This window comes from Melanerpes formicivorus, unplaced genomic scaffold (genome assembly GCF_026170545.1).
Source record: "Melanerpes formicivorus ecotype bairdi unplaced genomic scaffold, bMelFor1.0.p_v2 SCAF_126, whole genome shotgun sequence".
Lineage (NCBI taxonomy): Eukaryota > Metazoa > Chordata > Aves > Piciformes > Picidae > Melanerpes > Melanerpes formicivorus.
In genome coordinates this window covers 228,302-242,083 of record NW_027142478.1, presented here as the reverse complement: position 1 = coordinate 242,083, position 13,782 = coordinate 228,302, and the positions used below count along the sequence as shown (strand labels likewise).

General features: G+C 57.7%; 1 protein-coding gene across 1 annotated transcript; it reads left to right on the top strand.

Annotated features, from left to right (window-relative positions):
• The first annotated feature begins 10,176 nt into the window (after positions 1 to 10,176).
• On the top strand, positions 10,177 to 13,782 carry LOC137456488 (zinc finger protein 345-like). Its single transcript, XM_068167955.1, has 2 exons — positions 10,177 to 10,205; positions 10,767 to 13,782. Exon 2 carries the CDS (start codon positions 11,352 to 11,354, stop codon positions 12,351 to 12,353), a length of 1,002 nt encoding a protein of 333 aa, XP_068024056.1. The 5' UTR covers positions 10,177 to 10,205; positions 10,767 to 11,351; the 3' UTR covers positions 12,354 to 13,782.

Genomic DNA, 13,782 nt, shown 5'->3' with positions numbered 1-13,782 from the left:
GTGCTGCAACGTGGGCGGTTCGGGGCCTCCATTGCATCGCTCTCTGCTCGCCCAGGCTGCCAGGAGGCTGCAGGGGACGGCAGTCGGCAGCTGCCTCTGCTCCGAGCTCTTCGTCCTTCCTCTTCCTGCTGCTGTGCGCCCCTTTGGCCTGGGCTGTGGGGTAGGTGTGGGCAGGCGCGGGGCAGAGTGGGGGCTGCTGGGGTGGGGATCCCTTGGGGCTTGGGGGAGCGGCTGGTGGGGTTGGCATTGGGCTGCGGTGGGGCTGAGGGCTGTGTCCTGGAGCTGGGCTTGAGGAGGGCTCGGTGAGGTGTGGGGCTGGTGTGGGTGGGGCTGTGGGGGGTGGTTGTTGGGGGCTGTGGAGTTGTGGGGGCGTGTGTGAGGTTGGGTGGGGGCTTGGGGTGGGAGAGGGGCGTGTGAGGGGCTGGTGAGGAGCCCGTGGGGCTGTGTGGGTTTGGGGGTAGGAGTTGGTGGTGGTGGGGGAGGCTGTGTGTGGGTGTGGTGTGGGTCGGGGTGGTGAGGCTTGGAGTGGGGAGTGGTGGGGTGGTGCGAGGGGGTGGGTGCGGTTGTGGGGAGCTGTGTGTGTGGGCAGTGTGTGGGGAGCTGTGGGGGTGTGTGGTGTTGGGGGTGGTGTGGGGAGTTGGGGGGGTGTGTGTGTCTGTGGGGGGGTGTGTGGGGTAGGGCAGAGGTGTTGGGGGTGGGTGGGGGTGGTGTGTAGGGTTGTGGGAGGGGTGTGTGGGGTTGTGGGTGCGTGGGTGGGGTGGGGTCGGGGTGGGTGTGTTTGGGGGTTCCTTGTGTTGCTGTGCTGCTGCCTCCCTCTTGGTGGTGCCTTCCGGGCAGAGCTGGGCACAGAGCTGGTGGGGTTGGGGTCTGTGGGCAGCAGCAGGGAGGAGACCTGGAGCCAGAGCAACAGCTCCTGGCAAATGCAGCTGCAGGCAATGGGAAGAAGCTGCAGGCAGGGCCTGGGAGAGGCTGCCTGGAGGCAGCTCTCTTGTGGTGCTGCCCTGCAGCTGTGTGCTGGGCAGGGAGCTGAGCCTGCACTTGTTGAGGCCTCTCATCTCCAGCAGCCCTTCCTCCCTGTGCCTGTGCTGCTGGGCTTGGGGGCTGCCCCCCAGCAAGGTTCAGCTCTGCTGCCTGGTCCTGGGCAGTGCTGAGCCATCCCTTGGAGTTCAGTCCTCTCCTCTGAGCCCTTTGCTGCTCTCTGGCAGGGGCTGGGTCCTTCTCCCTCCATCAGCCCTGCCCCTGTGTGCTGGGGAAGAGCAGAGTCTGCAGGGGGTCTGCAGAGTTTGCAGATCTGCCCCTTGGAACAGCCCAGCAGGTAAAGAACCCAGACTGGGGGCAACAGCAGGACCCCAGCCCACTGCTGATGAGGTCCTGGGGCACCTCCCAATCTCCTCCAGGCCTCCCCCTGCCCATCACATTTCACCAATCCTGAGGGGCATCAGCTGTGGGAGGAGGCTGTGGGACCCCCAGGTGGGTGGGGGTGAGTTGTGTGGAAGGAACTGGAGCCTCATCCAGGCTCCTCTTGAACACCTCCAGGGATGGGGACTCCACCACCTCCCTGGGCAGCACATCCCAAGGGCCAATCTCTGTCTGGGAAGAACTTCTCCCTCACCTCCAAACTAAACCTCCCCTGGCACAGCTTGAGGCTGTGTCCTCTTGTTCTGGTGCTGCTTGCTTGGGAGAAGAGACCAACCTCTGCCTGACTACAACCTGCCTTAAGGTAGTTGTAGACAGCAAGAAGGTCTCCCCTGAGCCTCCTCTTCTCCAGGCTAAGCAACCCCAGCTCCCTCAGCCTCTCCTCACAGGGCTGTGCCCCAGACCCCTCCTCAGCTTTGTTGCCCTTCAAGCTCTCAATGTCCTTCTTAAACTGAGGGGCCCAGAACTGGACACAGGACTCAAGGTGTGGCCTAAGCAGTGCTGAGCACAGGGCACAAGGACTTCCCTGCTCCTGCTGGCCACACTGATGCAGGCCAGGATGCCATTGGCCTTCTTGGCCCCCTGGGCACACTGCTGGCTCATGTTGAGCTGGCTGTCAATCAGTACCCCTAGGTCCCTTCCTGCCTGGCTACTCTCTGGTTGCCCAGAGCCCTGTTGAGCCTCACCTTGAATATCTCGAGGGCTGTGGCCACAAGCACCTCTCCCTGGGCCACCTGTGGCAGTGTTCCAGCAGCCTCACAGTGCAGAACTTGCTCCTCACATCCAATCTGAATCTGCTCTGCTCTCACTCCAAACCATTGTCCCTCATCCTGTCACTGCAGGCCTCTGCAAACTGTCCCTCCCCAGCTCTCCTGCTGCCCATTCAGGTACTGAAGGCTGCTTTAAGTTGTCCCCCCCTGGCCAGAGCCTTCTCTTCTCCAGTCTGAGCACCCCCAGCTCCCTCAGCCTGCCCTTGCAGCAGAGCTGCTTCAACCCCCTGATCATTTTTGCTGCTCCATCAGGTCCATGTCCTTCATCAGATCCAAACCCACCAGGCTCACCTCACCCCACCACCTCCTGGCCCAATTTTTGTGGCTGCCACCCCCTGCACCTGCTGTGTGTCTGTGGGCAGTGTGTGGGGAGCTGTGAGGGTGTGTGATGTTGGGGGTGGTGTGGGGAGATGGGGGGTGTGTGTGTGTCTGTGGGGCTGTGTGTGGGGTAGGGCAGAGGTGTTGGGGGTGGGTGGGTGTGGTGTGTGGGGTTGTGGGTGCGTGGGTGGGGTGGGGTCAGGGTGGGTGTTTGGGGTGGTCCGGGAGGGCTGTGGGCTAGGGCAGAGGTGTGCAGGGTCGGTGAGCGTCGTCTGTGCTGTTCTGGGAGGGGTCTGTGCGGTTGCAGGGCCGCGGTGGGGTTGGGATAGGGTGGTCTGTGGGGTTCCTTGTGGTGCTGCCTCCCCCTGGTGGGGGCAGCTGCAGGCCCCCTTTGGCTGCTGCTGTGTTGCAGGCGGAGCCATTGGTGGGCTGCAGGGGCTGTCCCTGGCCCTGTGTCCCTGTGTCCCTGTGCTGGGGGCTGGGCTGGCAGCAGAGCTGAGGTGGCAGCGGCGCTGTGGGGGCTGCTGTGTGCAGGAGAGGTGGTGGTGAGCGTGGGGTGTGGCTTGCAGCAGAGGCTGCTGTGGGGGTGTGTGGGGGAGCCCTGGGGGTTTGGAGGCTTTGTGGTGGCAGGTGCCGGGCGGCTGCTGTGCTGAAGGGCAGCGGCTGGGCTGAGGGCCAGGCGCGGGGGGGAGCTGTGGGCAGGCTGTGTGCTGGGTGCCGTGGGGGTGTCAGGCGTGGGTGCTGTGCTGAGCCTGAGCTTGGGAGCGCCTGGGGCTGGTGTCAGCTGTGGGGCGGTTTGGCTGTGCTGGGGGTGGTGGCATCCAAGGCCTCTGTGCTCTGCAAGCTCTTGAGGCACAAAGATTCCCTGGGGGGTTGCAGAGTGATTCTCAGTTTCTCTGCAGGCCTCCTGAGCACAGAAAGGCTCAGGGCAGGAGGAGCTTCTGCTGATGGTTGTTTTGTGCAGCCTTGGGTGTTGGATCAGTGTCTTGGCTGAGTTTGGTCCTTTCTCTTGTGGCCAAGTTGAGGTCCCTTTGGTTTTGGCAGCTGAGCACAGTTTGAGGCTTTTGCTGCAATGGTTTTTGTGCTGGCAGCATTGTGTGCTGCCAGCTGGAGTGCTGTGTCCAGCTGTGGTGCCCCCAAGAGGGGCAGGAGGTTGAACTGTTGGAGAGGGTGCAGAGGAGGCCCTGGGGGTGGTGTGAGGGCTGTGGCAGCTCCCCTGTGGGGGTGGTCTGTGAGTGTTGTGTCTGTTGAGGCTGGAGAGGAGAAGGCTGTGGGGAGAGGTTGGAGCAACCTTGTGGTAGCTGCTGGGGGCTGCAGGAGAGCTGGGGAGGGACTTCGGTGAGGGGCTGGGAGTGATGGGCTGAGGGGGAGTGGATTGAAGGTTGAGGAGGGCAGATTTGGAGTGGAGCTTGGGAGGCAATAGTTTGGAGTGGGGGTGGTGAGAGCCTGGAGCAGGTTGGGCAGGGAGGTGCTGGCTGCCCCCTCCCTGGAGGTGCTGAGGGTGAGGTTGGATGAGGGCTTGAGCAGCCTGGTGTGGTGGAAGGTGTCTGTGGGCATGGCAGGGGGTTGGAGCTGTCTGATGTTTGGGGTCCCTTCCAGCCCAAAGCATTCTCTGAATGCTTGAATTTGGACACTTAGCAGAACTGCAATGAAGGGAACTTGAAATAAGCAAAGTTGTGAAACTGGCTCTGAGCCTGGGGGCTGGGGGTGAGCTTGGGAAGTGGTTCTGATCTTTGCTGCTGGTTCTTCAGCTTGGGAAGTGGTTCTGATTTTATTTTCTGACTCTGGAGCTTGGGGTCTGGGTGTGAGCTTGGAAAGGGTTCTGAACTTAGTTGCTGGCTCTGGGCTTGGGGTGTGGTTCCTGACCTCAGGGCCTGTCTCTGAGGTCAGGGCCTGGTTCCTGAGCTTGTAAAGTGGCTCTGACCTTGGTTGCTGGCTCTGGAGCTTGGTTCTGACTTTTGCTCTGGTAGTGGAGCTTGGAGGCTGGTTCCTGAGCTTGGGAAGTGGTTCTGACCTTAGTTGCTGGCTCTGAGCTTGGGAGCTGAGTCTGCACTTTTGGTTTAGGTTGCTTGGGGGCTGGTTCTGGAGCTTGGGGGCCGGTTCTGGAGCTTAGGGGCTGGCTGTGAGCTTGGGAAGTATTCTGACCTTACTTGCTGGCTCTGGGCTTGGGGTGTGGTTCTTGACCTCAGGGCCTGTCTCTGAGGTCAGGGGTTGGTTCTTGAGCTTGGGAAGTGGTTCTGACCTTGCTTGCTGGCTTTTGAGCTTGTGGGGGCTGGCTCTGGAGCTTGGTTCTGACCTTTGTTGTTGGTACTGGAGCTTGGGGGCTGGTTCCTGAGCTTGGGAAGTGGTTCTGACCTTAGTTGCTGGCTTGGGAGCTGTTTCTTGAGCTTGCAGAGTCCCCTTTTGCAGAGGGACCTCGACAGACTGGACAGATGGGCAGAGTCCAATGGGATGGCATTCAACAAGTCCAAGTGCCGAGTGCTGCACTTTGGCTACGGCAATCCCATGCAGAGCTACAGGCTGGGGTCGGAGTGGCTGAGAGCTCCCAAACAGAGAGAGACCTGGGGGTGCTGATTGACAGCCACCTGAATATGAGCCAGCAGTGTGCCCAGGTGGCCAAGAGGGCCAATGGCATCCTGGCCTGCATTAGGAATAGTGTGGCCAGCAGGAGCAGGGAAGTCATTGTGCCCCTGTACTCTGCTTTGGTTAGGCCGCACCTTGAGTCCTGTGTCCAGTTCTGGGCCCCTCAGTTTAAGAAGGACATTGAGGGACTTGAAGGTGTCCAGAGAAGGGCAACAAGGCTGGGGAGAGGCCTTGAACACAGCCCTGTGAGGAGAGGCTGAGGGAGCTGGGATTGTTTAGCCTGGAGAAGAGGAGGCTCAGGGGTGACCTCATTGCCCTCTACAACTACCTGAAGGGTGGTTGTGGCCGGGAAGGGGTTGGCCTCTTCTCCCAGGCACCCAGCACCAGAACAAGGGGACACAGTCTCAAGCTGCGCCAGGGGAGGTTTAGACTCGAGGTGAGGAGGAAGTTCTTCACCGAGCGAGTCATTCAGCATTGGAACGGGCTGCCCAGGGAGGTGGTTGAGTCGCCGTCCCTGGAGGCGTTCAAGAGGAGATTGGACGGGGCACTTGGTGCCATGGTCTAGTCATGAAGTCTGTGTTGATAGGTTGGACTCGATGATCCTCGAGGTCCTTTCCAACCTAAGTTCTACTGTGATACTGTGATTGGGGTCTGGGTGTGAGTTTAGGAAGTGGTTCTGATGTTAGTTGCTGGTTCTGGAGCTTGGGGGCTGGCTCTGAGCTTGGGAAGTGGTGCTGAGCTTAGTTGCTGGCTCTTGAGCTTGGGAAGTGGTGCTGATTTTACTTTCTGGCTCTTGACCTTGGGGTGTGGGTGTGACCTTGGAAAGGGGTTTTGAGCTTAGTTGTTGGCTCTGGGCTTGCGGTGTGGTTCTTGATCTCAGGGCCTGTCTGTGAGGTCAGGGGCTGGTTCTTGAGCTTGGTAAGTGATTCTGACCTTAGTTGCTGGCTTGGGAACTGAGTCTGCACTTTTGATCTAGGTTCTGGACCTTAGTGGCTGTCTCTTGAGCTTGGGGGCTGGCTCTTGAGCTTGGAATGTGGTTCTGACCTTATTTGCTGGCTTGTGAGCTTGGGGCCTGGGTGTGAGCTCTGGAGGGGGCTCTCAGCTTGGGAAGTGTTCTGACCTTAATTGCTGGTTCTTGAGCTCAGGGGCTGGCTCTGAGCTTGGGAAGTGTTCTGATCTTAGCTGCTGGTTCTTGAGCTTGGGGTCTGGATGTGAACTTAGGAGCTGGCTCTGAGCCTGGGGGCTGGCTCTGCATTTCTGATCTGGATTCTTGTGCTTGGGAGCTGACTCTGACCTTAGTTGCTGGTTCTTGAGCTTGGGGGCTGGGTGTGAGCTTGGCCCCTGCCTTGAATTGAAAATGTGAGAGTTCAGGCAGTTGGAAGTTGAAGCTGAGCTGCTTTGCACTGCAGTGCTTCAGAGTTTGTGGTGCTCCAAAGGCAGATCTCAAAGAGCTGCTGCAAGAGTTGAGCTGAAGTGGCGCAGTGCCCTGCAGAGGCAAAAGCTTTTCCCTGCCAGTCAGCCCTTGGAATCCTCTCCCCAGGGCAGTGGTGGATTGCCCTGCAGGGCAGAGTTGGAAGGCTCAGGTTGGCAGGGGGCTGGGCCAGCTCCTTTCCAGTGCAGTGTCAGCTGGCAAGGTTGGAGCAGCTGAGCCTTGGGGTCCCTTGCAGCCTGGCATTGTGTGGCAGCAGAGCTGTGCTGCTGGTTTTGAGGGCACTTGGAAAGCTTCTGGAGCATTTGTGCAGAGTGTGCAAGACATCCCTGAGCCTAGCAACACCCTCAGCTCTCTTCAGAATGAACTCTGCAGAGCTGGAAGAGCTTTCCAGGAATTTGGCAGAGGTTTGGAGGAGTTTGGAAGGGATTTTGGTTCTCCTCCTCCTTGTCCTCCTCCTTGTCCTCCTCTGCCTCATCTTTTTCCTGCTCTCCCTGGAGGCTGCACTTAGACTCCTAGAGTCCTAGAGTGGTTTGGGTTGGCAGGGAGCTGCAAAGGTGCTGCAGTCCAAGCCCCTCTGCAGTCAGCAGGGACATCCTGCACTAGCTCAGGTTGCCCAGAGCCCTGTCCAGCCTCACCTTGAACCTCTGCAGGGCTGGGACCTCAAGCCCCTCCCTGGGCAACCTGTTGCAGTGTTCCAGCAGGCTCCTGGTGCAGAACTTGTTCCTCACCTCCAATCTCAATCTGCTCTGCTCTAGTTTGAAGCCATTGCCTCTGGTGCTGTCCCTGCAGGCTTTGCAAAGAGTCCCTCTGCAGGCTTCTTATAGTCCCCTTGAGGTACCAGAAGGTCACTCTTAGGTCTCCCCAGAGCCTTCTCTTCTCCTTTGCAGGCTGAACACCCCCAGCTCCCTCAGCCTGTCCTGGTAGCAGAGCTGCTGCAAGCCCCTGATCATTTTTGTGTCCCTCCTCTGGACCCTCTCCATCAGATCCCTGTCCTTCCTGTGCTGAGGGCTCCAGAGCTGGCTGCAGTGCCTCAGGTGAAGTCTCAGCAGAGCCAAGTGCCAGGATGGCCTCTGTCCATCTGTGGCCATGCTGCTTTTGGTGCAGCCCAGGCTGCCCTTGGCCTTGTGGGCTGCAGGCTCCCCCTGTCTGTTCCTGTCCAGCTTCTTGTCCAGCAGCACCCCCCAGTGCTTTTCTGCAGGGCTGCTTCCTATCCCCTCCTCCCCCAGCCTGTGCTGATTGTGAGGATTGTGCCAGGCCAGGGGCAGGACCCTGCCCTTGCTCTTGTTGAAGCTCAGGAGGTTGCCCTGGGCCCCCTTTGCAGCTTGTCCCCTTGAGCTCCTCCACCTTGTTCTGCAGGGTATTGCCTTAGGTTTCAGGAGGCAGAGAGGCTCTCTCTGAGCCTTGTGAAAGGAGTTGATGCCAAGCTGTGGCCAGAGGGTTGGATAGAATTGGGCAGTTTCCATGGCTGTGCTGTTCAGAGCTGCATCCTACAGTGCAAAGCATCCAATCCACAACAATCCATAGTGTGCCTGGGCCACGGGAGCCAAGCAACCTCCCTAGGCCAAAGCTTCCTCCAGAGCTGCACCAAAGCAGGCCAGAACCGCAGGCCCCAAATGCCTTCCCCCTCCCCCATGCCTCTCTGCCCCCCTGCCCCCATACCCAAGAGCTGCAGTTACAGAGTCTGGTAGGCAGCTCCCAGGTGAGCCAGGCCGCTGCAGGCCGCAGTTGGCAGCACTGTCAAGGCCTCAAAGCTCCTCTGCAGAGAGAGATCCCAGAAGCTGTTCCTGGGAGCAGAGAGGAAGGGCAAAGGAGGTTGGAGATCCTGTGCTGTTCCTTTGTGGAGAGTGGGTGCAGGCCTTGTGGGAATGAACTAAGCTAGATGACACTTTGTGGTGTCCCTCTGGACTCTGCTGTCCCTTCTGGAGGTCTCTACTCTCTGGTGTAAGACCTCCCAGTGCCTTCCACCCACCACAGGGATTCTCCTTCATGCTGTCATCCAGGGGCTTCTGTTGGGCCCTGTTGGCTGTGTAGGTCAGCCCTGGTGATGCTGTGGGACCCTGGGGACTCTGAGAGGGCAGCAAGTGAGTGGAGATGGAGCAATGGATGGAGAGATGGAGAGTGAAGGCTGCAGGGGGTGGGAGGGCTTAGTTCAGCAGCTGTGTGACTCTGCCTGGCTCTGGCCTACAATGGTGCTGGCAACAGCTGACCCCAGAAGCTCCAAGCCCCAAATCCTGCCTGGCTCAGGACAGTCCCCTGTCCCCTCCTGACATCCAGCACAGCCCAAGCAGGCACTCAGGGCTCCTAGCCACACAGCCCAGCCATCCCCCATGGCAGGAGTCACCTGAGGTCTCACTCCCTCTCTGTCCCACTTCCTCTCATCAGTTGCTGCCTGAGGTGTCTGCAGGGTCCCTCCCCAGCCCTCATCTGTAACCCCCCCTTGGCTTGGTGCTGTTCTTTCAGGCCTCCAGCTGATCCCAGCCTTTAGTCTCAGGCCCCTTCCATTCTTGTGCTGCTGCTTCCAGCCCAGTTCCTTAGATGCTTCCTCAGCCACAGCATTTCCCACTCCACCCTTCCAGCTGCAGTGGCAGTGGAGGTGGGGGACACAGGGTCATGGGACAGTCAAGGCAGCAGGGCCATGGATGTGGTGGGAATGAGGGAAGGGCCTGGGAGTGGCCAGGCAGGAATTAGGCCTTGTCCCCCAAAAAGGGGAGAGGATCCAGGGCCCAGGTGGCAAATGTGTGTGCAGGGAATGGCAGAATCTGGCAGCATTGGAGGAGGTGAAAGGAGTGAATTGTGCTGCAGCTCTGCCTGTGTCAGCTGGGAGATGAACAGCAGCCCATGAGTACTGTACCCTCCCACCAAACCTCATTTGTCTCTTAGGGCTGTGGAGTGGCAGCTCCAGGAGAACTGCAAAGAGCAAGCTGAGAGAAATGGTCAGGGAGAGAAGGGTGCCAAACCCTTTCCAGTGAGTCCCTTTGGGCTGCAGGTGTGTGAAGGGTGCTGGAGGTGTGAGGTTTGGGCAGGAGCCAGAGACTCCTCCAGCATCCCAGTGAGGGCTGAAGAGGTTTAGCAAGAAGCTGCCCAAGTCCCTTCCCCCTTTGCTGCATCTGCAGAGATCGTTAACCTCCCTTTGTGTGTGTCCTGAGGACTGCTGTGAACTTCTCTTGGGGAGTGGGCAGCAGAGAGGTGTGTGCAGGGCAGAGGTGAGCACAGAGTGGGTGTGGTGGGGGTAGGGCTAGGGAGGAGAGCTGTGGCCAGAGCAAGATCTGCTGTCAAATGCAGCTGCAGGCAGCAGAGGTCTGGGCAGGCAGTGGGAGGAAGCTTTAGGCAAGGCCTGGGAGAGGCTGTGTGGAGGCAGCTGTGTTATGATGCTGGCCTGCAGCTGTGTGCTGGGGACTGTGTGCTGGGCAAGGAGCTGAGTCTGCACTTGTTGAGGCCTCCCATCTTGAGCAGCCCTGGCTGTGTGCTGTGCCTGTGCTGCTGGGTTCGGTAGCTGCCCCCAGCAAGGCTGAGCTGTGCTGCCTGCTCCTGGGCAGTGTTGAGCCATCCCTTGAAGGTCAGTGCTCTCCTCTGAGCCCTCTGCTTCTCTCTTGCAGGGACTGAGTCCTTCTCCCACCATCATCCCTGCCCCTTTGTGTTGGGGAACAGCGGAGTTTGCAGATCTGCCCCTTGGAGCAGCCCAGCAGGTAAGGAACCCATAGTGGGGCAACAGCAGGACCCCAGGCCCCAGAGCATCTCTCAGTCTTCTCCAGCTCCTCCTGCCCACCAGGGTCTCTAAGGGACATCAGCTGTGATGAGAGCCTGGGAACTCTCCAGGCTGCTGGGGGTCAGTTTTGTGCAGGAGGTGATTTTTGGGGTTGGGATATGGAGGGTGGTGGGAGAAGGTTGGAGGTGGTTTTGTGTTCCTTGGTCATTGCTGCTGCCTCCATTGCATGAAGCAGGAGAGATCAAAGGACAGGGCCTGGGCCAGGAACCACCCTGCCAATGCCACCATGCTTGAGGAGAGTGGGACAAGACCACTTGTAAGCCCCAGGGTACCTCTGGCCACTGATCACAGGAACCTGGGGTCTCAGCACAGGTATTAGAGGTCTGTGCCCACACCACTGCAAAAAAGTTATGTTTGAGGTCCCCTCTGCATTCTTTCCTCCAGCTGGGTGTTGGGAGGTGTTGGGAGTCTGGGACTGTGATGACCCAGGCAGGATCGCAGCGTTTGAGGTCCTGGGCTCAGGTGTTTCCATCTTCCCTAGTGCAGAGCTGTGACCCCTTCCTGCCACAACATGGCCTCACAGGACCCAGACAAGAGCTGGGAGGAGAAGCAGCACCCAGAGATCAAGTTGGAAGAGCCAACATGCAACCCCAAGGGAGAGGAGGATGAGGAGGTAGAGATCAAGATGGAGGATGCTGCTGCTGAGGAGAATGATGACTATGAGGAGAATGAGTATGAAGAGGAAGATAACGATGAGGATGAAGGTGACCAGGATGAGAAGGAATGTATGGAGGAGGCTGAAGCCAGAGCAGGTCCCTCTGTGCCACACAAGCAGCTGAATCAGTGCCCTGACTGTGGGCAGAGCTTCCCACTTGGCTCAGAGCCACTGAAGCACCACTGCCCCCACCCTGGCCCCCAGCCCTTTGTCTGTGGGAACTGTGGCAAGAGGTTCAAACGGAGCTGTGATCTCACCCGGCACTGCCTCACTCACACTAGAGGAAAATCTTTCACCTGTGCTGACTGTGGGTAGAGCTTTACTCGGCGCTGTCATCTCACACGGCACTGCCTCACCCACACTGGGGAGAAGGCCTTCTCTTGTGACCTCTGTGGCAAAAGCTTCACTCACATGTCCACCCTCAGCCAGCACCAGAGTGTGCACAGCAGTGGGAAGTCCTTCACCTGCAGGGACTGCACCAAAACCTTCAAAACCAGCCGCAGTCTCACCATCCACCGCCGCATCCACACTGGAGAAAAGGTGTTCCCCTGTGCTGAGTGCGGCAAGAGCTTCACCACCAGCACCGTGTATATCCAGCACCAACTCATCCACAGCGGGGACAAACCCTACAGCTGTGCCGACTGCGGCAAGAGCTTTGCCTGCAGCTCTAACCTCACTCAGCACCTCCGCACCCACACTGGTGAGAGGCCGTACAGCTGTGCCCACTGCGGCAAGAGTTTTGCCTGCAGGTCTAACCTCACTCAGCACCTTCGCACCCACACCGGTGAGAGGTCGTACAGCTGTGCTGAGTGTGGCAAGACTTTCACTCACAAGTCTTCCCTCACCAAGCACCACAGTGTGCACAGTACTGAGAAGTCCTTCACCTGCAGAGACTGCGGCAAAAGTTTCAAAAGCTGCTCCACCCTCACCATCCACCGCCGTATCCACACCGGAGAGAATCTGTTCCCCTGTGCTGAGTGCGGCAAGAACTTCACCAACAGCACGAAATTCATCCAGCACCAACTCATCCACAGCGGTGACAAACCGTACAGCTGTGCCGACTGCGGCAAGAGATTTAGATTCCTTTCGCACCTCACCCAGCACCGTCCTGTGCACATTGGTGAGAAGCCTTTCGCCTGTGCCAACTGTGGCAAGAGATTCACTCAGAAGGGACAACTCACCCAGCACCATCTTGTGCACACAGGCGAGAAGCCTTTCACCTGTGCCGACTGTGGCAAGAGATTCACTCGGAAGGGACAACTCACCCAGCACCGTCTTCTGCACACAGGCGAGAAGCCTTTCACCTGTGCTGACTGCGGAAAGAGATTCACCCAGAAGCGATACCTGAACCAGCACCATCGTGTGCACACTAGAGGGACACCTCACCAATCACTGCTGCAGCCACACCAGTGAGCAGGCCACAGTGCAGAGGAGGTGCAAATAGATCTACCCTGGGTCGATTGGCATAATCCTAGCCTGCCTGAGAGACATTCCAGCAGATTGAACCAAAATCTCTTCTTTTTCCTCTGCATTTTCCAGAGGCTGGGGGATCGGCAGGAACAAACACCTCCTGCCCTTCTGAACACCAATTAGTGCTGATGAGAACAATTACAGAGCTGAGTCAGCACAAATGGAGCTGACATTAGAGCTGAGCCGAGCTTTGACAGGGTTTGTCTGGTTCTTCCCCAATTTCTATCTCCCTGGGATAAAAAGCCCTCTGTCTGTTGCCCAGTTGTGTTGATACAAGGCCAAAGTTACCCAAATCTTGTCTGTTTGCTTTTATTTCAGACATTCCTGCCCACAATGCCTAGATGCTGAGGGCATTTGCTCCCTAGGAATGGGGCTGAAGCTGTGTTCAGGGAGGTAAAAGTGAGGTTCTCAGAAGAGTCTTGAGAGTGTCTTGCTGGGAGTGTTCTTAGGGAAATCTCAGAGTGGTTTTTTTATTTGTCAAGGGATGTTAGGTGTTTTGGGGGACCTGGAGAGTTGAAGGATTGATTTTCAGAGTCATTGGAGGGTGTAGAGGGGATGGTAGGGATGTCTTTGGAAGCCCTTGGAAAGCTTCTGTCAGTTTTCTACTACAGGGCTCTGGTTCTTTCCAGCAGGCCTGGGGCTTCCAAAAGCCTTCTCCCTAGCTCAGCAGTGTTCCTGATGCATTCCTGCTGACCTGGGGCTTCCCTCAGCCTTTCCACCCACTGTCACTGCAGGTGGGACTGGAAAACTCTCAAACTGTGAGAGCAACTTGGGGGTGTGGAGCTGCCCTACTGCAGGAAGCCTTTAGGGCTGGTGAGCCAGCGCTGGATGCCAGGTGGTGCTGATCCCTTGCTTTAGAATTCCCTGCTTCTCCTCCTTTCCTATCCTGCAGCTGCTGTTCTGCAAACCATGGCAACTTCTGGGCCGTGTGTAGAGCCTCTGATTCTTTGCTGACCAACTCCAAGCTGCAAAGTTGTTTTCCTGTGTGAGCCAAGAACAACATCCTGCATGAGCCAGAGGTGCTGGCACCTTTGATTGGAGCATGCTTTAGTTTGTACACAGGGCTGTGTTCTACTGGTGCTATGAATCCCTTGCTTTAGAATTCCCTGCTTCTCCTCACTTTTCCCTTGGTACTCAGAAGCAAAGATAAGTTTAAAGTGTGTTTGACAACAGCTCCTTGGTTCCATCTTGGTTTTATTTGGGGGGATCCTTGAAGGAACATTCTAATAAAACCACACTGTTGGTTGACCTTTCTCACATTCTTTGCATCCATAGAAGCAATCAAAGTACAATTAACTATATAACAAAAACAATCAATGAAATCAACAATCCAGTTTTGATAAGAGGTTGTATCCACCCTGGTAACAACACA